The 25,371-nt window shown below is 38.5% G+C and overlaps 1 protein-coding gene across 4 annotated transcripts in view; it reads right to left on the reverse strand.

Moving 5' to 3' along the window:
• Positions 1 to 25,371, reverse strand: part of TMTC1 (transmembrane O-mannosyltransferase targeting cadherins 1) — a 261,523-nt gene that overhangs the window by 134,964 nt on the left and 101,188 nt on the right. For all 4 annotated transcript variants that reach the window (XM_024733261.1, XM_024733259.1, XM_024733260.1 and 1 more), the window contains 2 exons: positions 3,406 to 3,487; positions 2,156 to 2,259 (listed from right to left, as the gene is read on the reverse strand). In XM_024733261.1, coding sequence (XP_024589029.1) covers positions 2,156 to 2,259; positions 3,406 to 3,487 — 186 coding nt within the window. The remainder of the gene's footprint in view (positions 1 to 2,155; positions 2,260 to 3,405; positions 3,488 to 25,371) is intronic.

The following is a 25,371-nucleotide window of genomic DNA, read 5'->3' on the forward strand; positions in this document are numbered from 1 at the left end:
AAAAAATACGTAAAAACCTTGGAAGTGAAAGGTAGAACATGGTGAATGACCTGCCCAAGATCCTAATTCTGCCAGAGGTTCCACCAAAGAATTTTTTTTGACCACCGGCAGGAATAAAAATGCAATCTGACCCCCCGGCAGCTAAGATGGTATAGACAGAAAGGCAGTGAGCCAGAGACCAAAGGCACCTTGTCCTGACACCAAGGACAGTGGGGTAGGCACGTGTTTGCTGATGACAGAGATAAGAATGAAATGACTGGTTGGTGAGTTGAGAGCAATACGTTCTTGTTCTCATCCATCTGTTGCTTTGCGCAGCTTGGCGTTTGGAGACTGGTACGCTCGGGGAATGGGCTGCATCTAACTATAAAGACAAGAATGAATGCTCAAATTCAGCAGACAAGAAAGCTTGGAGGGAGACCAACCGAGGGCCAAGGGAAATGGAGCCAAAAGCAAGACCAGGATCTGGCAAAGCTGTTTTTTTCGCTTAAAGGCAGAAAATAGCTATTGAAGGAGCTGCAGAACCTGAAACAATTTCTCAATGAGCTAAAAATATCCAGACAAGGAGCCCTGGAGATGTTGAAAGCCAGTGAGAGAAACCTAAAAGGACAAGTAGGTTGCAATATTAACAAAAAGCTGGCTACAGATGTCAAACTTAATGAATGGACTAATTAAACAATATTTTGAAAAATATAAGACATAAACAACAATTTATAAGTCTCTAGACTATCACAAAGGGATAAGCCAACACTGGAGGCTGTATACCATATGGTTTCTGAAGCATATTCAAGATTTTTTAACACAAATAGATGTTGCAAGTAATGCAAACAACTGTGACATAACATTTATTAGAAAAATGGGTCAAACAAATTGGAAGTATCCTTTTTGAATGGAAAATAGTCTTTAGAAAGGCAGAAAACACTGAGAACAAAAAAGAACATACAATGAAAAAAGAGTAGAAATTTATCAATTAAAACATATAAAGTAAATGAGTGAAATAAAGCAAGCCTGGCTTTATAAAAACAAAATCCAACAATCTCCCATCCCTAAGAGATACAAGTAAGCTGAAATATAAATGTGCTGTTGGTCAAGGTTTCAGATTTATTATGTCTTTGCAAACACAGAAGAGGGAAGGTCACTATTACAAAAATGATATTAGACATTAAAAAGAACATAAAACTATGAAAATTTAAGAACAGTATACCTTAATGTATAAACATTATAGAATAATATATCCTGAAGAAACATTATGAAAACTGTCAAATATAATTATATCTGAACGTGTCAGAAGTACATCACAGCAGATTGGGTAAGGAATTAAAACCCTCTCAATGAACAAGATCCATTGGTCAACATCACTTCTTGATCCACTATCCTAAATCTCTTAAGGACAAATGGTAAGATATAACTGACTGTACCTTAGAAAAAATTGTTGTTCATTTCTGTTCGCCACTTTCAACTTCCCTGCTGATTTTAACCTTACAAGTAGTTATAATGTCCAGTCAACCTGTACACACCTCTCAGTGCATTGTCCTGTAACATTTGCCATATGAGCCACTCAAAAGCTTTTTTTTTTTTTTGGCTGCATTGGGTCTTCGTTGCTGCGCATGGCCTTTCTCTAGTTGCAGCGAGCAGGGGATACTCTTCGTTACAGTGCGTGGGCTTCTTGGTGCAGAGCACGGGCTCTAGGCACGCGGGCTTCAGCAGTTGTGGCACGAGGGCTCAGTAGTTGTGGTTCGCGGGCTCTAGAGTGCAGCCTCAGTAGTTGTGGTGCACGGGCTTAGTTTCTCTGCGGCATGAGGGATCTTCCCGGATCAGGGCTCAAACTCGTGTTCCTTGCATTGGCAGGCAGATTCTTAACCACTGTGCCACCAGGGAAGTCCCTCAATAGATATTTATTATTGATAAGTGCTCAACAAAATGCTTGTTGAGTAAACAAATATATAGCAATATGAGAACAATACCAATAATATTGACAAAACAGCACCATTTGTTGAAAAGAATTCCAAACATCTAAACAGTAGTTTCTTCTCTCCACACGCCCTGAATAGAAGACAACCTTTCTTTCCTTAAAATGCAAAGACAACATATCGCTTAAGATTATTTAAAACAACCTGATAAATACCAAGTAAAGTTAAAAAAATGTATTTTTACTGACCTTGTAAGAATGTAAGGTGAAAATGAAGCTGGATTATCCTGCTCTGAAAAGAGGGGCATAGATCCTCCCATTATCCACAGACGGAAGTACAGAACAACAATCACCTTCAGAGAAAAGAAGATTAGGTAAGAAAATCATTGATTGTCGGGAGTAAGCCCCACCTTTCTGGAGGATACTTTCTGATGCTTTACAAATATTTTGATCTACAAACACTTTTCCTAGTGAGCATTTCTGTAAAATCCTAACATCGAAGATGAGTAGGAAAGTAATTGGGTAGAGGGAAGAGTAAACAATGAAGGTGATGATGGAAAGGCAAGCAAATCTTAATAAGTCATCAGTTTCAAGCACGTGTTAGCTGTTATCCATTGTTATCCAGGAAAGGCTTTCCATCTACCTGAGGTCTCCCAATTTGCCCAGAATCCCACAGCTAGTAAATTGCAAGATCCAGGAGTTGGACTCATGTCATTGGTCTCCAATGCCCAGGTTATTAACCATCCCTCTCACAGAGCCCCACGAAAGTTAACTTAAACTATGATAGATGATACTTCTGTGTCCTGAATAAATACATTTGGAAATGCTCCAACTCTCAAATGCTCTGGAGCAGACCACTCATGCAAGAGTTATTTCAACAACCCCAAGAAACCTCTTTTGTGTCTACTCAGTGGAATTTTATCACTGAATGGTGCTATGCTGTTGCAAAGGTGCATAAGAAAACCAGAGGCCAGAGACACTTCTGTGGCAATAAGTTCTGTTTATAGAAGAATCCACCCACACAGACCTTCTAGATGTCATTCTCATTTCAATAGGACCAGTTATGTTGTTTCTGATAAAGTCAGAGGGAAATCTTTGCTTCAATAAAAGGTAAAGATTAATTTTGGGAGGTAGTTAAGCCTGGACTTTTTCCCATGAATATCACTGGCTTACTTCATGAATGCTTTTTATATAAGTGCAGCACTAGATAACCGACACAGCCAGGTTTGTGTTGCAAAGACAACACAGCATCAGCACCTTGAAAACGGCACAAAAAATATCATAGTTAATACTGCTGGTGTCATTGAGTTCACATATCCCTAGAATGCTTCCATACATACATTCCAAGGCTTTGTCACATTTATAGCGTGTAAATTCTTTGATCTTAAGATCATATTGTTAGACACTACTGCTGACTCAAACAATCTGGATCATGTCTCTGAGTCAAGTTAAAGTGAAATATTTCTTATCAGATATTTCAAAAGCATATATGTACTTACATAACTTATGACCAAAATGGCCCTTTTTAAGAATGGCCTCATGGTAAGCAAGAAATTTCTATTGCGGCTTGCTGTCAGATACCTGAAACAGGAAAGAAAAAACACCTTAAATAAGTGTCAGAGTCTACCACAAATAATGTTTTCCTTTCAGTGTGAATAGACTAGCTCAGAAGGCTGGAAAGGATCATAGCTAAGAGCATGGCTTCTGGAACCATACCACGTGGGTTTCAATCCCCCAGCTCTGCTGCCTACTGTCTGGATAATCTTGGGCAAGTTTTCTAATATCTCTGCACATCTTTCTCACTTATAAAAGAGTCGAAAATAATAGTATCTACTTCACAGGAAATTGTGAAGAATAAGTGAGATAATATATGAAACACAACCTAACTGTAAACTAGTTAGCTATAAATATTACTATCCCATCTAATCCCAAATAACCCAGGTATTCTGGCAACTATGTGATTACACTAGTCACAGGGATGATCTTAAACAAAATAAGATTTAATTTGCCTACTGAATGTAATTTGAGAGGGACAATGTCTTCCACCCACAAACTAGCTCACAAATGTCTTACTCCTAAAAAAAAGGATGCTAAGGTTTTATGAGGTTAAGTAATTTATCCAAGGTAACAAAGTTATTAAGCATTGGTGGTCAAACAGAGCTCACCCATATGCAGTGATAATTTCCTCATCTGCCTATGACCTTTGGAACCAAACTAGGTTACAAGAATGTCACTTCTAGAGGGGCAGCAACTTGTGTGGACCCTGCATCTCCCACAGTTCACCCACTTGTACTCATACACATAGAAGACATGTGATTGGCTGGTTTTAATAAAGACGATGAAAGGGAAGCAAGAGGAGATTGCCAACAAACTTCAGGAAACCCTAAAGTCCTTTTCACCTATAGGCAGATTTCTGTACAAAGTGTAGGGAGAAAAGTCAAACTGAACCACATAATCCAGCAAACATTTCCCACCTCATTCTTGTTTCCCCTGCACTTTTTCATTTTTTTCTTTTACTTTTTTTAGTTTAATTTTTCCTCAAAGGAATCCTCCCCCAGAAACTCTTAAAATCTGCACTTGAATGTGGTATCTTCACGCAGCAAGGATGTTCTATAAGGAGAGAGATCTTTTTGAAGACCTGAGTGGGTTAGCTCACAAAGAAACATCTAACTTGACTGCTTACAAAATACATGTGGTTTCTGTTTTGTTACAGCTAAGTGCATCCAAGTGGCACCGTGAGGAGGAGACAGTGTCACTAAGAGGCAAGTCCCTTCCTTCTTCCAAAAAACAGTACACAGAGCCACCTCTTAGCAAGCTCTGGACTGGATCCACCCCCAAGCATTACATTTAAATTCTTTCTTCTCCCTTAGCTCTCAAAAGAGAGCTTGGCAAGGAGTAAGGCCAGGAATACTGTCAGCTCTCAGGACGCAGGTGCATCTTTTCTGTCCTGAAATGGGCTTGAGGGAGTTCACCACTTCCTGAAACTGCACAGGAGATATTGTGTATGTCTGCATCTGTGCATTTCTTTTAGGCAAAGTCATTGACTTTGATCTCCAGTGTCAGCTAGGTCTGTGATTCCAAAAAGTTAAAGCACTGCTACGTGCATTTTCTCAGCTCCCCCTCTATCACCATCATTTTCAGGCCAACTCAACAAAGACCAGCCCTGGACATTTCTGCTATTCCTTTAAAGGATGTGGATAAGTGGCAGCAGGAAAGGAAAGGGAACGGCAGTGTGGGAAGGAAAAGGGTTGCAACACTTCTGAATGAAAAAGTCCTTCTTGGGTTGGTCTGCTTTTAGAAACTTCATTTCTCAGGTTCCCTCTGTTGCTTGTTTATTTTAACACAGTGGAAAAATTAGAAGTGGTTTCCCTTATATAAAACAAACCACAGGGTTTCAGATGTTAAACTTAGGTAATTCATATTTTGTTTCACTGAAAGCTCACTGTGATGGTTATTTCAGAGACATTTATAAAGTGTCATTTTGTTTGCAAATTCTTCCTCCTTGAGAAGTTCTATTTCCTCAAAAAGTTCAGTTAAAGGTGTCAGATAAGTTACCCTTTAAATGTAGCATCCCAAAGCAATGAAAGCCTAGAATGACACAGAGAGCAGTGGTTGAAAAAAATGACCTCCTTTCAAGATTTCAATTTCCAGTTGTTGACCAAAATTAAATGAGAAAATAAGACAAAATGATATGGCCCCCCTTTTTTGGTAAGCACGAGGTCAGAGGCTGAGATTACTAGCTCATACATGGAGCAGTCTAAGAGGTGAATTTTCTGCATCTTCTCCTCCTCCCCCTCCTACAATGAAATTGGACAGTAGAATTTTTCCCCCTTAGTCCATGATGTCTGTGAATTAGAAACAAACAACAACAAATAATAACAATAATAATAGCAAATAATATGTGTCAGATACAAACGTAAGTGATGTAAATGTACTAATTTCTTTATAATTTCTTTGTAATTTCAACAATTCCTTGAGGAAAAACATTATAATTCCTTTTTTTCTTTTTCTTTTTTTTTTTTGCGGTACGCGGGCCTCTCACTGTTGTGGCCTCTCCCATTGCGGAGCACAGGCTCTGGACGCGCAAGCTCAGCGGCCATGGCTCACGGGCCCAGCTGCTCTGCGGCATGTGGGATCTTCCCGGACCGGGGCACGAACTCGCGTCCCCTGCATCGGCAGGTGGACTCTCAACCACTGAGCCACCAGGGAAGCCTATAGTTCCTTTTTAATAGAGGAGGACACTGAAAAACTAGAAGTAATACTTAACCATATTATCAGATTATCTCAGCTACTCATTTCAATCACAAGTTAATATAGCTGAGAATGACTTATAAACACAAGGATATGCAAATGCCACCACTGCTAATTTTCAACTTCAGTCAAATTCTCCATTGTTTTCCCTGCAAAGCCAGAGAACATGCCAACAACAAAACCAAACCACTGAGGAAACCACTAGAATGGGAAGCAAGGGTCCAGGGTTCTACCCTTGTGCTTCAAACTAATTTGTTGCACAACTTGGTAGAAATCTACAGGAGCTTCATTTCCTTGCTATATCAATGACAGTTAGACTCAGTGGTTTCAGGGTCCCTCTCAGGTTCAAAATATTATGATCCTTGGATGTTCTCACCAACTGATGATATCAAAGATGACAAATAAAGAAAAACATAGAAAAACCTACTGACATTTTAAAAAAGGAATGCCAAGCAATTAGGGTGAAGCAAATACTAGTTGATCCCTCACTTTTAAGTAGACCCTTGAAATTTGCTGTTGCACATGAAAAAAAATATTTTAACATTAGCTTGGGGTATCGGCATGACCAAATTCTGCATTTTTAACGATTTCTGATTTTAGGCAAATAAAAGCAAGATCAGGATTATCCAAAATGAATTTCCTAACCTGTGCACCTCACACCCCAAGTTTTCTGACCCCAAATTTTCTAACTACTAACACCTACCTCCTCAGTTGATCATGTTCAAATACTCAGAGCTAATTGGGACTTCTCACTGAAGTTACCCTCCATAGATACTCAGTCCTCAAATGCCATTGAGAGGTCTTAGGTGAGACCAGGACAACCTGCCACCCGAAGTTGTAAGCAGCTTTTTTCAGGAAAGAACTCTCTGCAGGAGGTCCCTTTCGTCTTGTCACTTTAGCAAAGCTATATTTTAACTAACCTCTGGCCCAAACCTTTCAAATCTTTTGATCACAAAACACTTTGCCTAACCTGTTGGTTCTTTCCTTAGATCAAAGAAATAGAAATGAAGAATAAGTAATGAACAGATGACCAGATCTCTTCCCTAGCTTTCCCCTTCAGTAATCTCATAAACAAACTGTGTGAACAAGATAAGCATCTAAAAAAAGATCACAGGGGCCCACAGGCCTGTGCACAGTGGGGGATGGCAATGACTCTGACCCCCTACTTCAATGATTAACTGAGATTACTTCCCCTTTTTCCCTTTAAAAACTTTCAGGGCCACGCAGAACATTCAGAGACGGTTTTGGGACACAAGTCTGCCTTTCCCCCAAATAACCAGCTTTCTGATAAAAGGAATTTTTCTGTCTCTACCAGCGCTTGTCTCTTGTATCCGAGATCTGAATTCGGTAACAAAGTCACCAACCCCATAATCTTTTTTTTTTTTTTTAATTTATTTATTTTTATTTTTGGCTGCGTTGGGTCTTTGTTGCTGCGCGCAGGCTTTTCTCTAGTTGCTGCGAGCAGGGGCTACTCTCCGTTGCGGTGCGCGGGCTTCTCATGGGGTGGCTTCTCTTGTTGCAGAGCACGGGTTCTAGGCACTCAGGCTTCAGTAGTTGTGGCTCGCGGGCTCTAGAGTGCAGGCTCAGTAGCTGTGGCGCATGGGCTTAGTTTCTCTGCCACATGTGGGATCTTCCCAGACGAGGGCTAGAACCTGTGTCCCCTGCATTGGCAGGTGGATTCTTAACCACTGCGCCACCAGGGAAGCCTCCAATCCCATAATCTTGAGGGTTAAATGAATGCTTATTATTTTAAGTCCCTGAACTTTAACACAGAATTATTGTGTTAATAGCTAATTGATACATACAGCAAGATGATCAATAAATGTTTAGGGACCCTAACAGAATTTTAAAAATATTTATCTGCCCCCACTCACCCTCTTTTCTTTATCTGTGTTTTCCTTACCCTCCAGTGCTAGACTGGGTACAAAATACGAACTCACTGCTTGGGGTTTGGACAGTGAGCTGAAGGATTCCTGGTGGATTAAATGAGAATACTATATTAGACTATCCAGCCCTTCTCAGAAACCTGATAAATTTTGCCTTAATAACAGCTCCAGTGGCAAATATCTCAGCTACAAGTTATTACTATTTAATAATACACTAATAAATTGGGACTTCCCTGGTGGTCCAGTGGGTAAGACTCCGTGCTCCCAATGCAGGGGACCCAGGGTTCAATCCCTGTTTGGGGAACTATATCCTACATGCATGCCTCAACTAAGAGTCAACATGCCACAATGAAGATTCCACATGCTGCAACTAAGACCTGTCGCAGCCAAAATAAATAATTTTTAAAAAATCAATATACTAATAAATTATAGAAAGCTATATACAAAATTCCTTCTAGAACACCTGTCATACTAATTTAATTTCTCCTGCTCTTTCAAGGTAGTAAAGAAAATTAACAAAGAGTCACATACTATGACCAAAAAAAGAAAGAAAGAAAAATAATTTGAATTCAGGGCTTTTTAGAGTAGGAGTTTAGAAATCCTGCTTCTCTTTGAAACAGAGAGAGAAAAGATCTCTCAGTTGACCAAAGCAGCAAAGACATAGCTCACATTAGAAAAGATGAAAAGATTAACAAAAACAACAAAAGAAATGTAAGTGTCTTCGGTTTCTCTCTTTGATTGCACTCTCCTTGAACCCATAAAGTGCCTCACCTAAATTGCAATAACCAGTGGCATTCTACAGAGGAGCAGAACTACTTTTGATGTCTTCTTTGATATTCAAATGCAGATTCCAAAGGGAAGGAGCTGTTTTAAGATAAAATGAATTTCTAAATTCAATCTACTCGGAAACCCAAAGTGACTTTCAGTTCCCCGTTCTGTGGCTCTGGTAACATTTCTTCTTGAAAATTTAAACTCAGCTCAGTAGGTTACTTGCAAAGAAATATTTAGATTATCACACATAGAATAGTGGAAATAAAGACAGAGAAGGCAAAGGGGGATATGATTTCAGTTCTTTTAACCATTCTGAAAATCAGAGTTAGAAATGGAAGGGATCGAAACAGCTCAGGTAGTTTTACAGGTGAAAAGGAAAAGAGCCCCAAAGTGTTATTCGACTTGCAAAAGGTCACGTTCCTTTAGTGTCAAAGGTCAATGAGTTCAGGCTTCATTCATTTAGTCAGAGGGGCTAATTTATATTCCTGCTGCAATGAATTTAGTCAGAGGCACCAATTCTTATTCTTTCTAGATGTAAACCAAAAATTCAGTTTTGGTGATTATCACTCTTGCTTGTCATTAAAGTAGCAGGCTAGTTTCAATTCATTAATAATAGGGGATACTTAATGCATTTAATATATGTCAGTCACTGTGTTAAGTGCTTTACCTTTTAAATCTCATTTAGTTCTCATACCAGCTCTGTGAGTCCATACTTGTTAATGAGGCTGAAGGAGGTACTCACTCAGGATCTCGAAGCTGGCAAGTGGCAGAGGTGAGACCCAAACCCAAATCCACAGCACCCGCTACTCGATATAGCATAAAAGTAAAACGGAGTTGCTTTATTCAGTACACTTTCAACATGGATTATTTATTAAATGGCATTTCTGCTTGGTAACAACACAGTGACTTCTACTTAATTAAAAATGATAAAGTTCATCTTTATCAGTTAGTACCGATCTACAATAAAACCTATAATAAAAACTTTTCATACCAATGAATGGGCTGAGGCAGTGCACAATTCTTGAGGCGTCTTTTAAGAGGTATCCATTTAAACGTTAATGTATGTAGTGATTGCCGCAGGTCGAAATGCAAACTCCACGTACAGTGGGTTGATTCAGAAATTCTAAATGAGAAGAGATGGCTACAAGGAGAAGGCGAACAGGATTAGGAGGGTGTGACTGCACGGTGATATGATCAGCCAGCCCCACAGGGAGGCGCTGCAAGCAGAAACGGAGAGGGAGATAAGGATGCCCCAAGAGAGGGACAATGAAGCTGACACCGGGGGAAGAGAAGGGGTGAATTGGGCGAGGAGAAAACGTGAAAAACACATATATGGAGGCCTAGGATTGAGCGTTGGGAAGCAGGATGAGGAAGTGAGAGATGGTCATCTAGCTGCAGGATTTAATAGTGGCAGAAGGCTGAGCGGGGAGGCTGGAGAGGCAGGCTGGGGCCACGTTACCATGGTCCTTCACATCCCACTGTGGAGTCTGGGCTTTGTTCTGACGGTTGTGAGTAGTCAGTGAAGGGCTTGAGGCAGAGATGACCCAATCTGATTTCCAGAAGTGGGGCATCGGCACTGTGTGACACTGGTACCGGGTCCACACTGAGGTCCATAACAGAGAGCAAAGGGCCCAAAAGTCCAAAGGGGAACATGGCGGACAGAACTTATTCTGGAAGTTCCTGAGATATCAGATTTAGAAACAGATGGGAGGTTCTAGTCCAAGTAGGTGGAGAGACCTTTTCATAAGGATAAATAAGAAAAGCTTGTGTTGTTACGTCTATTTAGCAGTATGATTTGGGTGTTAAGTTTCTTCTTAACATACTTTAATTTTATGTTAATTGGTCATTAATTTAGTGCATGTATAAACTCTTTATACTAACCAGAATATTTAATTTGCCATAATAGGAAAGTATCACAAGAAGATGCATATTACGTATTTGTCTGGCATTTTCTATGTCAAAGGGCTTTTCAATCCAGTCTAACATTTAATCCTCCAAAGATCCACATGAGGTTGCCAGACAGACAGCACTGGCCTCATCTTGCAGATCCAGACCTGGTGAGCAGTGAATCCAAACCAGAATTGACTTTTCTGATGCCCGACTGCATGCCTTTTAACTGTCTCGTCTCCAACGATGCTGAAAGACAGCACTTGCTATGGGTTTTCCCTTATGCCCATCAGTCCAAACTTGTACACCAGAGTCTCTAAGAAACCCATGGAAATGAAATCACTGCTACTTGCAATACATATTCGTGCAGATACACAAGTAAACTTTTGCACTAAGAAAGAGATTAAAAACAGACAAACTATCATCACACCTTCTGATATCCCCTTTATTGGGTAAGTGGGCTGAGAAATTCAAGTACAACTAAGCTAGTGAAAAAGAGTATTTGATATTGGATTGTCCTGGTAAACTGAAGAAACACACATTCTGTTAACAATAATAGTAGTGAAAGTTTTTTGTGCCCCTGGCACAGTTCTTATGTGTATAATCCTTAGCACATCCCTATAAGATGTACACTCTTAGTATCTTCCTCTTACAAGGAGAAAACCGAGGCATTAATGGTCAAGTAACTTGCCTCAAGGTCCCACAGGTAGTAAGCCAGAAGAGTCAGAATATAAAACCACCCTGTGCTCTTAACCATCAATGCTCTGCTATCTTTCAATCACTGCCAACTGAATATGTTTTCACCTTCCAGGAAGATGATTAAATTTCAAATACTACTCTCAGAAGTACAAACGTATCAATAACATGTTCTAAAGGATGTTAATTCAGGATATCAGAAGATACCTGATCAATTCAGGAAATTAACAAAAAGGCCGCTACAACTACATCACTGTGAAAAACAACAAGCTATTCCAACAACAATGTTTAATTTTTTTATTATATAAGTTTCAGGTTACCGCATTATAGTTCAACGTCTGTATACACTACAGAGTAATCACCACCACAAGTCTAGTTATCATCCATCACCATACAGTTGACCCCTATCACCCATTTCCCCCACACTCCAACTCCTCCTCCTCTGCTAACTATTCATCTGTTCTCTGTATCTATAAGTTTTTGTTTTTTTATTTGTTCGTTGTCTTTTTTTTAAAGAAATTCCACATATGAGTGAAATCATACATTACTTATCTTTCTCTGTCTGATTTATTTCACTTAGCAAAATACCCTCAAGGTCCAAATGGCAGGATTTCATTCTTTTTAATGACTGAGGAGTATTTGATGGATGCCTAGGCTGTTTCCGTATTTTGGCTATTGTAAATAATGCTGCAGTGAACAGAGGGGTGCCGAAATCTTTTTGAATTAATATTTTTGTGATATTCAGATAAATATCCAGAAGTGGAATAGGTGGTTCATATAGTATTAATAGCTCTACTTAATTATTTTGAGGAATCTCCATACTGTTTTGTACACGGGCTGCACCAATTTACAGACCCACCAGTAGTGTACAGCAGTTCCCTTTTTTCCACATCCTCTACATCTGTTATATCTTGTCTTTTTGATATGTCATTCTAACAGGTGTGAGGTGATATCCCATTGTGGTTTTGATTCACATTTCCCTGATAATTAGTGATGTTGAACATTTTTCCATGTGCCTATTGGTCATCTGTAGTCTTCTTGAGCAAAATGTCAATTCAGATCCTCTGTCTAATTTTTAATTTAATCGTTTGTTTTCTTGTTGTGTTTTATGAGTTCTTAATATATCTTGGGTATTAACCCCTTATTGGATATATAATTTGCAAATATCTTCTCCCATTCAGTAGGTTGCCTATTTGTTTTTATGATAGCTTCTTTTACTGTGCAAAAGCTTTTCATTTGATGTAGTCCTGTTTGTTTTTTATTTTATTTTTTATCTTGCCTTTGGAATCATATCATAAAACATATCATAATCATAAAAACATTGCTAAGATCAAAGTCAATGTAGTTACTGCCTACAATTTCTTCTGGGAATTTTATGGTTTCAGGTCTTATATTCAAGTCTTTAATCCACTTTGACTTAATTTCTGTGCATGGTGTAAGATAATGGTCTGATCTGATTCTTTTGCATCAGTTTTCCCAACACCATTTATTGAATAGACTGTCCTTTCTTCATTGTATGTTCTTTGCTCTCTGTTGTATAGTAATTGTCCATAGATGAGTGGGTTTATTCCTTGACTCTCAGTTCTGTTCCATTGACCTATGTGTCTGTATTTTGTGCCAGTACCATACTGCTTTGATTACAATAGCTTTGAAATCAGGATGTGTGACACCTCCAGCTTCATTCTTCTTTCTCAAGATTATTTTGGCTGACAGAGGTCTTTTGTGTTTCCATACAAATTTTAGAATTAGTTTTTCTAGTTCTGTGAAATATGCCATTGAAATATTGACAGGGATTGCACCAAATCTGTAGATTGCTTTGGGTAGTACAGACACATTAACAATATTAATTCTTCCAATCCCTGAACATGAACTATCTTTCCATTTTTTGTATCTTCTTCAATTTCTTTCATCAGTATTTTACAGTTTTCAGTGTACAGGTCTTGTATCTCCTTGGTTAAATTTATTCCTAAGTATTTAATTCTTTTTGATGCAATTGTAAATAGAATTGTTTTCTTAATTTCTCTTTCTCATAGTTCATTATTGGTATATAAAAAGACCACAGATTTCTGTACATCGATTTTGAATCCTGTAACTTTACTGAATTCATTTATTAGTTCTAACAGTTTTTTGGTGTAGTCTAGGATTTTCTATATATAGTACCATATCATCTGCAAATAGTGACAGATTTACTTCTTCCTTTCCAGATTGGATGCCTTTTGTTTCTTTTTCCTTATATAACTGCTGTGGCTAGGACTTCCAATACTATGCTGAATAAAAGCAGCGAGAGTGGGCATCCTTGTTTTGTTCCTGACCTTAGAGGAAACACTCAGCTTTTCACTGTTGAGTATGATGTTAGCTGTGGATTTGTCATATATGGTCTTTATTATGTTGAAGAACATTCCCTCTCTACCCACTTTGTTGAAAAATTTTATCATAAATGGATATTGAATTTTGCCAAATGTTTTTTCTTCAACTAATGAGACAATCATATGATTTTTATCCTTCATTTTGTTAATGTAGTGTATAATGTTGACTGGTTTGCAGGTGTTGAATGATCCTTGCTTCCTTAGAATAAATCCCACTTTATCATGGTGTATGATCCTTTTAATATAGTGTTGGATTTGGTTTGTTAATATTTTGTTGAGGAGTTTTCCATCTATGTTCATCAAGGATATTGGCCTGTAATTTTCTTTTCTGTGTGATGTCATTGTCTGTTTTTGGAATCAGGATAATGCTGCCTCTGTAAAATGCATTTGGAAGGTTTTCCACCTTTTCAATTTTTTGGAAGAATTTGAGAATAGGTATTAAATTTTCTTTAAATGTATTATACAATTTTCCAGTGAAGCTGTCTGGTCCTGGGCTTATGTTTGTTAGAAGCTTTTTGATTACTGTTTCAATCTCCTTGTTAGGTAATGGATCTATTCAGATTTTCTATTTCTTCATGATTCAGTCTAAGAAGACTGTAGTTTCTAGAAATTTATCCATTTTTTTCTACTTTGTCCTATTTGTTTGTGTATAATTATTTATAGCAGTCTCTTATGACCCTTTGTATTTCTGTGATATCAGTTGTAACTTCTCTTTCATTTCTGATTTTATTTATTTGAGCCCTCTCTCTTTTTCTTGGTTAGTCTAGCTAATGGCTTGTTGATTTGGTTTATCTTTTCAAAAACATCTTTGTTTTTTTGATCTTTTCTATTTTTTTAAAGTCACTATTTCATTTATTTCCACTCTGATCTTTATTATTTCGTTTCTTATATTAATTTTGGGCTTCATTTGTTCTTCTTTTTCTAGCTCCCTTAGGTGTAAAGTTAGACTGTTTGCTTGGCATTTTTCTTGTTTCTTGAGGTAGGCCTGTATTGCTATGAACTGTCCTCTCAGAACCGCTTTTGCTACAACCCATAGATTTTGATATGTTGAATTTGTTTTCATTTGTCTCTAGGTTTCTCATTTCTCCTTTGATTTCCTTGATGACCTGTTGGTTATTCAGTAGCATGTTGTTTAATCTCTACATTTGTATTTTTTTTGTCGTTTTTTTCTTGTGATTGATTTCTAATTTCATACCATTGTGGTTGGAGAAGATGCTTGATATGATCTCAATCTTTTTGAATTTATTTAGACATGTTTTGTTACCTAACATGTAATCTCTCTTAGAGAATCTTCCATATGCACTTGATAAGAATCTACTCTGCTGCTTTTGGATGGAATATTCTCTATATATACCTAATTAAGTCAGTGTGGTTTAATGTAACATTTAATTTGATGTTTATTGATTTTCTGTCTGGATGATCTATCCATTAACATAAGTGGAGTGTTAAAGTCCCCTACTACTATTGTATTGCTTTCAATTTCTCCCTTGAGTCTGTTAATATTAGCTTTATATATCATGGTGCCCTTCTGTTGGGTGCATATACATTTATAAACGTTATACCTTCCCATTCAAGGGAAGTCCCCTATGTAGGCTATGTGTCCTCTAGTTGAGATGGGGCCACGGCTGCTGCTGTGGTATGCTGGTGGGTGGGGCTGGCCTCCAAAACAGTTGCAGGGCCTGGCAGGCTATGAGGCTCGGCTGAGGGTGCAGGGGCATGTGGGGCTCTCAGAAAGATGTGTGTACTGGTGCTAACAGGTTAGATGGAGATTTCCAAAATGCCACCTGCCAGTGCCAGAATTAGCAAGGTAGCCTGAGGTCATAAAAATGATCCCCACCATTGTCTCAGTTCCTGGGGAGCACCCCTCTCCAGCAGATGCTTCAAGACTAGTAAGTGGGTCCCCTTCACCTATGCCCCATGCATTTTTTTAATACAGTGTTTTCATACTGGTTTTTGGTTAGAGTGAGTCTACATGTAAGCCCTTTAAAAGCAGGTTTCCATCCCCTGTAGCTCTATGGCTTTCCTGGGTGTCTTCCCCGTTGGCTTTCAAAGCCAGGTGTTTTGGGGCCTCATCTCTCCTGTGCAGAATTACAGGGTTGGGGTGCCTGACGTGGAGCTTGGATCCCTCTCTCCTCAGGGAAAGGATCCATACCTTTATGCTCCTTCGGATTGTGCATTGCTGCAGCTGGGGTGTGGCTTTTTCTTTGACAAGATTGTATCTCTGTTTCTCCCACCCATCTCAATGCTGTCCTTCCACCCTTTATTGTAGAGACTCTGTTCATCAAGTTTTCTGGTCCTTTTCAGAGGGAATTATTCCACATATAGCTATAGATTTGTTGTGTCCATGAGAGGAGGTGAGTTCAGGATCTTCCAATGCTGCTATCTTAAACCCTCTCCCCAGCAATATTCAATTTAACAAGCAAAATATTGAATATTAGGAGCAATATATGAAAGGATTAAATGCATACATTTAACATTTAAATAACAGCTAACATTTATTAGGTGCGTAACATAGGCCAGAAATTGTTCTAAGCACATGCATTAACTCTTTAAACACGCACACAACACCACCAACAACAAATAACAACTATGAAGCAGGTGTTATAGCTATTCTCATTTTATAGATGGGGAAACTGAGGCATAAAGAAGTGAATGAACTTGCCTGAAATCATAAAGCCAGTAATTAGAAGAACTGGGGCTTGAACCTATGCACCTGGTTCCCTAGCCCACGTCTCAACGCTACACCAACCTTTCTGTACTTTCTTAACAGCCCCAAGGAGCAGTTCACTTGATAAAGGACTAAAGGAGTTCAGAGAAGGAAGAAATCAACATGGGCTGGAAAAGGAAGGGAGGATGTAGGGAATAGGCGAGACTTGACCTGGGCCTAGAGGGACAAAAGATGGGAGAGCAGGGGAAGCCAGAAGGGGCTAAGAGCAGGGGTGCCCATATTGCTGCACAGGGACTGGAGTAAGCACAGGCTGCCCTGGGCAATGAGGGCCCCCTGCAAACACAGCAACGGAGCCGCTACTCCTGTACTTGCTGCACTCCTCAGTGTTTCACAGTCAAGTGTCTGAAATCTAAATGCAGAAAAGTTAAATTGAAACTATAAAACCCTGATGGCTTGAACAGCAGTAGAATATACCTAAATAGGATTGATGTTGATTCCACCTGCCTTTTGCTCAGCCACATGTGGGCAAAGCCATCTCAACCAGGCAGCTACCTTTCCCCTAAGCTTCCTCACCTGGTGTCACCCTTGTCATTAGGGCTCTTTAAGTACCTGGAGCAGGACCGTCTCTCCCCACAGTCCCAACTCTGACCTGCTCCCTAGGTACCCAGGACATAAACTGGGCCACCACTGCTAATGGGAGAGGCCATCTTGTGTTACAGGTCAGCACCCTTTCTTGGTCTCTCATCCACTGTTGCATCCATGTAGAACAGAGGCCAGGCTGGCCCAGCTAGGTCTCTCTCTATCCCACTTTCATGCTCGTGACTGGGAGAGGAACTTAGGCTGGGGTCTGGGCTACAGATCCAGGAAGCTTAGATTTAGGGCAGGGAGAGGAGAAAGTCTCACTTAAACCTTTACAAAGTCACTTTCTCCAACCCAGCTTTCAATCTAAAGCCTTGCATAGCCTACACCAGAAGCTCCCAAGCACACATGGTTCCATTCATTGAGTTCACGTAGAGGCCAAGGAGGACATTTGACAGACTGGGCTTCCTGCAGACCATGGCTACTCCTGAAATAAATAACCTCCCTGCAGCATTGCCCTTGCTGTGGTCAAAGGCCTGCAGCAGAGTAAGTGGCCTAAGGAAACACAGCACCATTCACAGGGACATAAGCAGTGGTGACACAGGAGAAGAGAAACAAACATCCAGAGACATCCCATTTCGCTGGCTCCAACCCCTAAAGCCCTTTATATTTAAGGCAAGGAGGACTGACTGTCGGAGCTGCAAGGACCAGAAAGTGGGGGGTCAGTCATTCCTGTGTGATTTTGGCAAACATTTTTAAAATTCACTTTTCCTACAAGAATCCTACTTTGGGGGATTCAAGTTTTATTTTCCTTGGAACTCCATTTTTTACATTGAGGGTAATGTACGTTATGACATTTACTAAAAATTCAAAACTTTTAATACTTCAACTCTGGGCAATCTGGTTTTGTTTTTAAATTCCAAAGCTCATGCACACTGAAAGTTCCTGAGGAGACAGCTATAACTAAGATTTCACAGTAAAAACAAGAATCACAGCGGTTCTTAGCACAGAGTACACGTAACATAGAAACAACCATTAGTCATATAATTGTCAGAGTTTTAATGTTTGCATATAATGTCTATTGTTATTGCATAAGTTAGGAATCCATAATAATTGTCTACATTTTTTTCAAATGCATATTTCTTTGGGTTACATAATTTTTAAAACTTTCTTCTAATTTCCTTCTAGACCTAAGGGTTACATTTTAAACATACTATAAAAAGCCTAAGTAGAAAAGTTGCCAAAGGAACTAGAACTTCCAGTCCCTGTAATATTATTCATATATATATTCACATGTTTAATTATATTTATTTAAATTATATTATTTATATTTAAATATAAATTATATTTAAATATATTTATTTATATTTATTTATATTTTGCTTATATGTTCCAAACTAAACATTTAGAAAATACTGTTACAATATCACAGTTTTCTAAGTTTTAATTATCTCTGTATATGATGCCTTGTTTGCCAGGTGAAATCTCTATGGGTCCTTCATCCTAAGCTCTCAAATTATGCCTCCCTTGGATGCTCTCAGTGGATGCTGGACATGGTGAACCTGGGAGATGAGGCAAGCCCGTTAATCTCCCTTGGTCTCCGGAACCTCAGCCATAAAATGGTCATTATAATTTCTACCTTACAAGGTTGTTGAAAGGATTTCAATGAGGTGAGGTATGTAAGGTGGTCAAAACAGTGCCCAGCTCATAAAGGCACCCCAAGTAGCCATCATTATAATAGTGACCACAACCCAGCTGAAAATTCTTAAACCCTATGGCTTATCCTTCATGGCCACAAAACAAAAAAATGTGAAGTTCAGCTAGGATAAGGATGGAAAAAGGGTTTCATCTCTCTCAAGTTCTATCAGCTCCCTCCTTCCTGGAAGGAGAAGGGAAAGAAACAAAATATTTTCCTAGAAGACCAAGTTTTCATTTGGCTTTTGGCATTCTTCTTGTTCATGGGGCTCCTTTAATTCAGCTTGGATACTGAAGTCAGATGCTCAAATGCAGGTTGTTCTTGCATGAGCGAGCTGACTGAGGAGTGGAATTGAGGGGACGAAAAGGGCTGAAATCCAGCTCATGCGCCAATCAACAACCGTGCGCCCCGGTGCTGGCTGCATCTGCCCTGAGGAAGGGGGCCTTTCTCCTAATTCACCCCAAAGAGCAAAAGGTGCCCTGGCCCAAACATCAACCACCCAACATGCCTCGTGCCCACATAGCTTTTTCCCCTTCATATAAATTCCGCTACAGACCAACAGCTGCCCTGATCCATTATTATTTAATACCCACTAGACAGCTTCATTGTCCTAATTACTTCCAGAGCCACTTGTTTAATCTAGTTCCCATTTCCTTTGCAGCCAATTTCATTTTCTCACTGACATACTATCACAGTGTTGCTATGTTTCCAATCACCAAACCATGTGCAAAGTCACTTAATGTTCAATTAAAGAATAGTGCTTCTTTCTGTCTTAACTCAGCTGAGTTTCCTTTGTAGATTCAGCCTAGTGTTTTGCACAGAAGGCATTTAATTCATCTAAATGAAATTTTAAAAATCTTAATCATGTAAGTCTTAACACTCCCTTTACAAACCCCACTGATATCAGGGCCCAATTTCAGACAGCTATTTTAACAAATGCATTTTTTCTGTCCTAAACTAAATTTAAGCCCAACTAAAAGTCCTCTGAAAATTGTCTAGTCTGAAGTTTCCCGAGCCTAGAGATTTCCATACACGAGGTTGGACTGACATCAAGTGTGACCAACCAGTCCAGTCTTCCTAGTACTGAGGAGCTTGCTGGGACATGGGACTTCCAGTGCTCAAGCTGGGAATGTCCTGGGAAAACCAGGAGGAGGTCACCCTGTATGCCATCCTCTAGCAGGTTAGTGGAGTGAAGTAGAATAAAATGCTAAGGAGTAACCAAACCATAAATTCTGCAAAATTAGTTTTTTTCTCCCTGCTATAGACACACACACACTCTCTCTTAATCCATGACTTGCTGTTTCTTATGAGTGAGAGTTTAACCAAAAACAAGTGTTTCTCTGCTGGAAGATATCTACTAATTGGTTGAGCTTGTTAATTCTGGAAACATGAGAACTAGAATTTTCTCATCCATATTTTCTAGCTGTCAGACAAATCTTTTCTACTTGGATAAGCCAATATAAGGTATTCTTTACAGTATCATTTTGTTAAAATAACAAAAAGAAGAAGGGAGAGCAGGAAGCAACAAGTGTTTAACAACCACTAAAACGGTACCGAGTCCCCTACATGTGCAATCAATGGAACTGTAACAACTGAATTTCCTGGACTATAAAGCTGCCTGGTTGATTGTAGTAGAGGTTGATATTTTAAAGCTAAATTCAAATCAAGCTTACACCAGAAATTAAAAAGAATTTGACAATCTTGGGCTTCCCTGGTGGCGCAGTGGTTGAGAGTCCGCCTGCTGATGCAGGGGACACAGGTTCGTTCCCCGGTCCGGGAAGATCCCACATGCCGTGGAGCGGCTAGGCCCGTGAGCCATGGCCACTGAGCGTGCGCGTCCGGAGCCTGTGCTCCGCAACGGGAGAGGCCACAACAGCGAGAGGCCCGCATACAATAAAAAAACAAAAAACAAAACAAAAAAGTTAAAAATATGTAAAGATAGAATCTTCAAAAGCAGATATGAAAATGAAAGGCTAAAGAGCAGACAAAAATGAAATCATTTGGGCTACCTTGGTAATTCTTAAGGAGCTCTTACAGTATAATGGTGATGACCCTAATATACTGCTATGGAGTAGTCTCTAGGATATATTACTCAGTGAGAAAAAAGTATAATACGCTACCGCTTATTTAAGATGGGAGGAGGGAGAGTTATTTACTTTAAATTAAGAGCTAAACCAAACTGAAAAAGAGAAAGAAAAGGTGAAGATAAAGAAGGAAAAAAGAAGAAAGAGTTACCTACAGATAGAGGGAGCCAATGGAGCAGAGAGGACTGGGATAGACCTCTCTGAGTGACCTTGTTTTGTAGATTTAGAAGCAGTGTTTATATGATTATAAAACAAAATCAAAGCCAAGAAAATAACAAACCCTAAAAATCAAAAGCAGCATGCAACAAATGAGCCATAACTATACAGACAGGAACTATATCAAGTAAGTTTAAAACAGTAATTGTACGGTATATACCTCATACCATATACTTTAAAAACAAAAAGAATTATTAAAAACTCACAAACTACTTTTAATAATCATATTGTTCCTGGTCGCATTGGTTTTGTTATTTTGAGACTGTCATGTGAGTAATGTGGGGTAAAATGGATATGTAATTATGCTGGTGGTGTTGGGAGCCACAATTTTCAATGGCAGGAAGGGAGATAGAGATGCACCATGGATGCGGTGAGGTCAAAAGCCTTGCAGTTCTAAATGTGAATTGAAAGTATCAGAATGAACTCATTACCTACTTTCATATTTTAAAGATAATCAATTTTGACAGAACTTGCCACTGAAAAGTCCTACAAACAGTCATTATTCAGTAGCAATGGGCACTGTGAAAGCCCTAATTTTGGTCCTATACATCACTCACAAAATGAACCACAAGCTTTTGGAGAAATGGGTTTCCAGGTCTAGGGTAGAAAATGTATAAGATGACCATGAAATATCTGGAATATCAGGGAAGACAACTGTGGCTGCATCAAAAGGACTTAGGGACCAACCTGGAGAAAGCTTCCACTGACCAAAGATGGACATTTGAACATCAACAGAAATAAAACTAGCAAATAAAGCACAAAAATCAAGCATCTGTTTTGCTTGTAAAAACTGTACCCCCAGGGCAACCAAATATTTCATGAAGGAATGTTTCTCTTGGTAGATATTCTAGCTAATGAATGAATAGAGAATGATAGAATTAGAATAGCACTATTTTCCAATCCCTACTGAAATAATGGATCTAGGCATAAGGCAACTCCTTTTACAAAAAGAAAAACAACCAGAATTATTTACTTTCTCCTGGAAGCATACAACACCATCTACAAAGTATTCTTGCCAAAAATAGAAAGCCTGAATGCAATCAAACCTCTAGATCTAGCTATCAATTTACAGGAACTACAGCAGATAGAAGAAAACATTAACCGACATCATGGAGATGCACTCAGCAAAATGCAGACTGTGGGAAGCATCAAACGACAAAATGAAAAAAAAATAATAACAAAAAACAGAAACAAAAACAAAAAGCCACAGCAAAAGTGAGATGGATAAAGTCTCTGTGGGAGGATAAAATCCTCACTTCAGTAATTACCAGCTAGCAGACACAACTAGCCTAATCACATTTACACTTACCAATCCTTCATAATTTTTTGCTTGAGTCTCCACTCTCTCCCCCTCCCCACTACACCTCATTCTCCCTTTGAAATGCCCAATCACCTTTGCACAAATTGAAATGGAGTTCACCTCTTTCCCCTACCATCAGTAGTTACTGAATAAAATCTGTTTTCACTACTTCAACTAATGTTGGCTGTGTTTATCTTCAAAAAAAGCAAAAAATAAAAACAAGAAAGAAAAGGAAAAAGTGAAAGAGTAGCTACTTATGGATTAATAGGGACTTTAGAGGCCTATCAATCAACTGCAATGTATAGACATTATTTGTATTCTGTCTAGAACAAACAAGTGAAAAAACATGAAAAAAAGGGGAAATGTAATGACTGGCTATTTGATGGTATTAAGAATTAGTGTTCTTTTTAGATATGACAGTTCTATTATAGTTGTGCTTAAGAGTCCTTTTACAGTCCTATTGACATGTGTATACACTAAATAATATAAGGTCTGTGATTTGCTTCAAAATAATTTAAGGGTATAGAAGGTACTGATAATGGTTGAAGGTGAAAAATGTGTACATGAGGGTTCTTTATTCTTTTTTATCTAACTCTGTACTAGCTTGGAATTTTCCATAATAAATAGTCTTCTTTTTTTAATTAGGATAGTCATTTGACAAAGGACTAGTATCTATATTATATTAATAACTCTCCAAATTCATCAGTTAAAAATTTTTTTAAAACAACAAGCAATCCAATTAGAAAATGGCAAAGGACATGAAATGATATTACACTGTAGAATATTTATGGATGGCCAATAAACACATGAAAAGATGTTCAATGTCACTAGTCATTAGAAAAATGAAAATAAGACCAGAATGAGATAACACTGATATCACTTCACATTTTTTTTTTTTTTTTTTTGTACGTTGCGGAGCACAGGCTCCGGACGCGCAGGCTCAGCGGCCATAGCTCACGGGACCAGCCGCTCCACGGCATGTGGGATCTTCCCGGACCGGGGCACAAACCCGCATCCCCTTCATCGGCAGGCAGACTCTCAACCGCTGCGCCGCCAGGGAAGCCCCCACATTTATTGAAACAGCTAAAATAAAAAATAGTGACAATACAAAATGCTGGGGAGGATTGCTGGAGGGAATATAAAGTGGTACAGTCAGTCTGGAAAACAGGTTGGCAGTTTCTTAAAAATCTAAACATACACTTACCTTACAAGTTAGCAATTGCACTCTTGGGCAGTTATGCCAGAGAAATGAAAGTTTATGTTGACACATGTGTCCTGCACATGAACATTCATAGCAACTTTATTTCTAACAGCCTAAAATTGAAAAAAAGTTCCTCAACATGTGATGGTTAAACAAACTCTAGTAAGTCCATATGGTACCTCCATACTGAGTAATGCTACATAGCAATAAAAAGAAACAAACTATCGATATACACACCAACTTGGAAGGATCTCAAAGACATTACGCTGAAAAAAATCTTAAGAGGCCACATGCTATATGATTCCATTAGTGTAATGTTCCTGAAATGGCAAAATTACAGAGATGGAAAGCAGATTAGTGGTTGCCAGGGTTTAAGGTGATGACAGGGTAGAGGGTAGGTATAACTACAAGAGACAGCATAATGGACTTCTTTGTGTTGACAGAGTAATTCAGTAGCTTGATTGTAATGGTGCTTATATGAATCTACAGACATGATAAAATGGCTTAGAACTATACACACACATTGTACCAATGTCAATTTCCTGCATTTAATATTGTACCATAGTTAGGTATAGTGTAATCTTTGGGGGTAACTGAGTGGAGGGTGAAAGGGACCTCTTTACTATCTTTGTATCTTCCCGTGAATCTCTTAGGTATTTTACAATAAAAAGTTTTTTAAAAATCAAGCTAATCTAATTCTAAACCTCATGTCTGTTTTCCTGTGTCATGCTGCCTCATCAAAGAACATTAAGCTCAAAGCATGAACAGGTGTTAAAAAATCATAGATTCACCATCTGCAGTTACCTTATTTTGAAAAGCTTAGTACAAGCTGGATTTGGTTACTGTTGTCAGCAACTGAATTTTCAGAACTCCTGGCTTCTATCCTTTAATATACCAGATTTGGGATTCAATTGCCCAGACGGTTTACAACTGAAATCAGTGGAAACTTTGACTTTTAAGAAGCAAAGTTAAACTTATTTATATTACTCTTCCCAAAAGCATCCAGAAACTTAATGTAAGACCCACAAAAATAGAAGATGTGTAAAATTGGGATAAACACTGTCATTCTAAACCAGAGAGAAGTAATTTAAAGAAAACCTTCAAACATCTGAACCTAAATTATACTCACCAAAGCTCCACATAAACCTCAACAGCTAAACATGTCTATATATATATAGTCAATTGTGTGTAACATAAACATACACTAAACCATGATCTCTCTTGCCAGGGTGCTTCTGAAAAGTGCTGCTAAATGTACTGTACAATCCTCTTTTTTAGATAATTCAAGTTCATGGGAAGCAGAAAGTCCAACAAAAGATGAGAAATAAAAAGAATTTAACATACCTGAAAAAAGCAGAGCTTGAAATAGCCTTACCTAATTATTAAAGAATTACAATGTTTTCACTAACAGGGTAGCTAGTTAATAAACAGAAAATAATTTATTTCTTATCACTTTAAATAGAAAAAAGACAGCATTGGTGGGGCAGGATGGTTAAAAAAGAAACCAGTCAATTTTCCACTTTTATATTCTTTTTCTGAGTAAAATATGGGATTTCCAGAGCTGTTTTATTGCTATTGACTAGTTAGAGAAAAAGAAGGCTAAAAAGAAAATGTGAACCTCAAATATTTGTAAACTCTTACAAGTTTGAGCAAAACTAATAGTAAATAATTTCAGCCAGATTTTCTCATATTAGAGAAAATATATGTAGTTTAACTCATTTGACTATATACATCGCATCCAAAGATAACAATTATAACAACAAAAAGATGGCCTTGCCTTTTTTTTCACTTAATTTTAATTCTGTTTTTAATCATTATTCCTTCTTGTTTTTAATAAATTTATTTATTTATTTGTTTATTTTTG

The sequence above is a fragment of the Neophocaena asiaeorientalis genome, unplaced genomic scaffold (genome assembly GCF_003031525.2).
Source record: "Neophocaena asiaeorientalis asiaeorientalis breed wild unplaced genomic scaffold, Neophocaena_asiaeorientalis_V1.1 scaffold150, whole genome shotgun sequence".
NCBI classification, from domain to species: domain Eukaryota; kingdom Metazoa; phylum Chordata; class Mammalia; order Artiodactyla; family Phocoenidae; genus Neophocaena; species Neophocaena asiaeorientalis.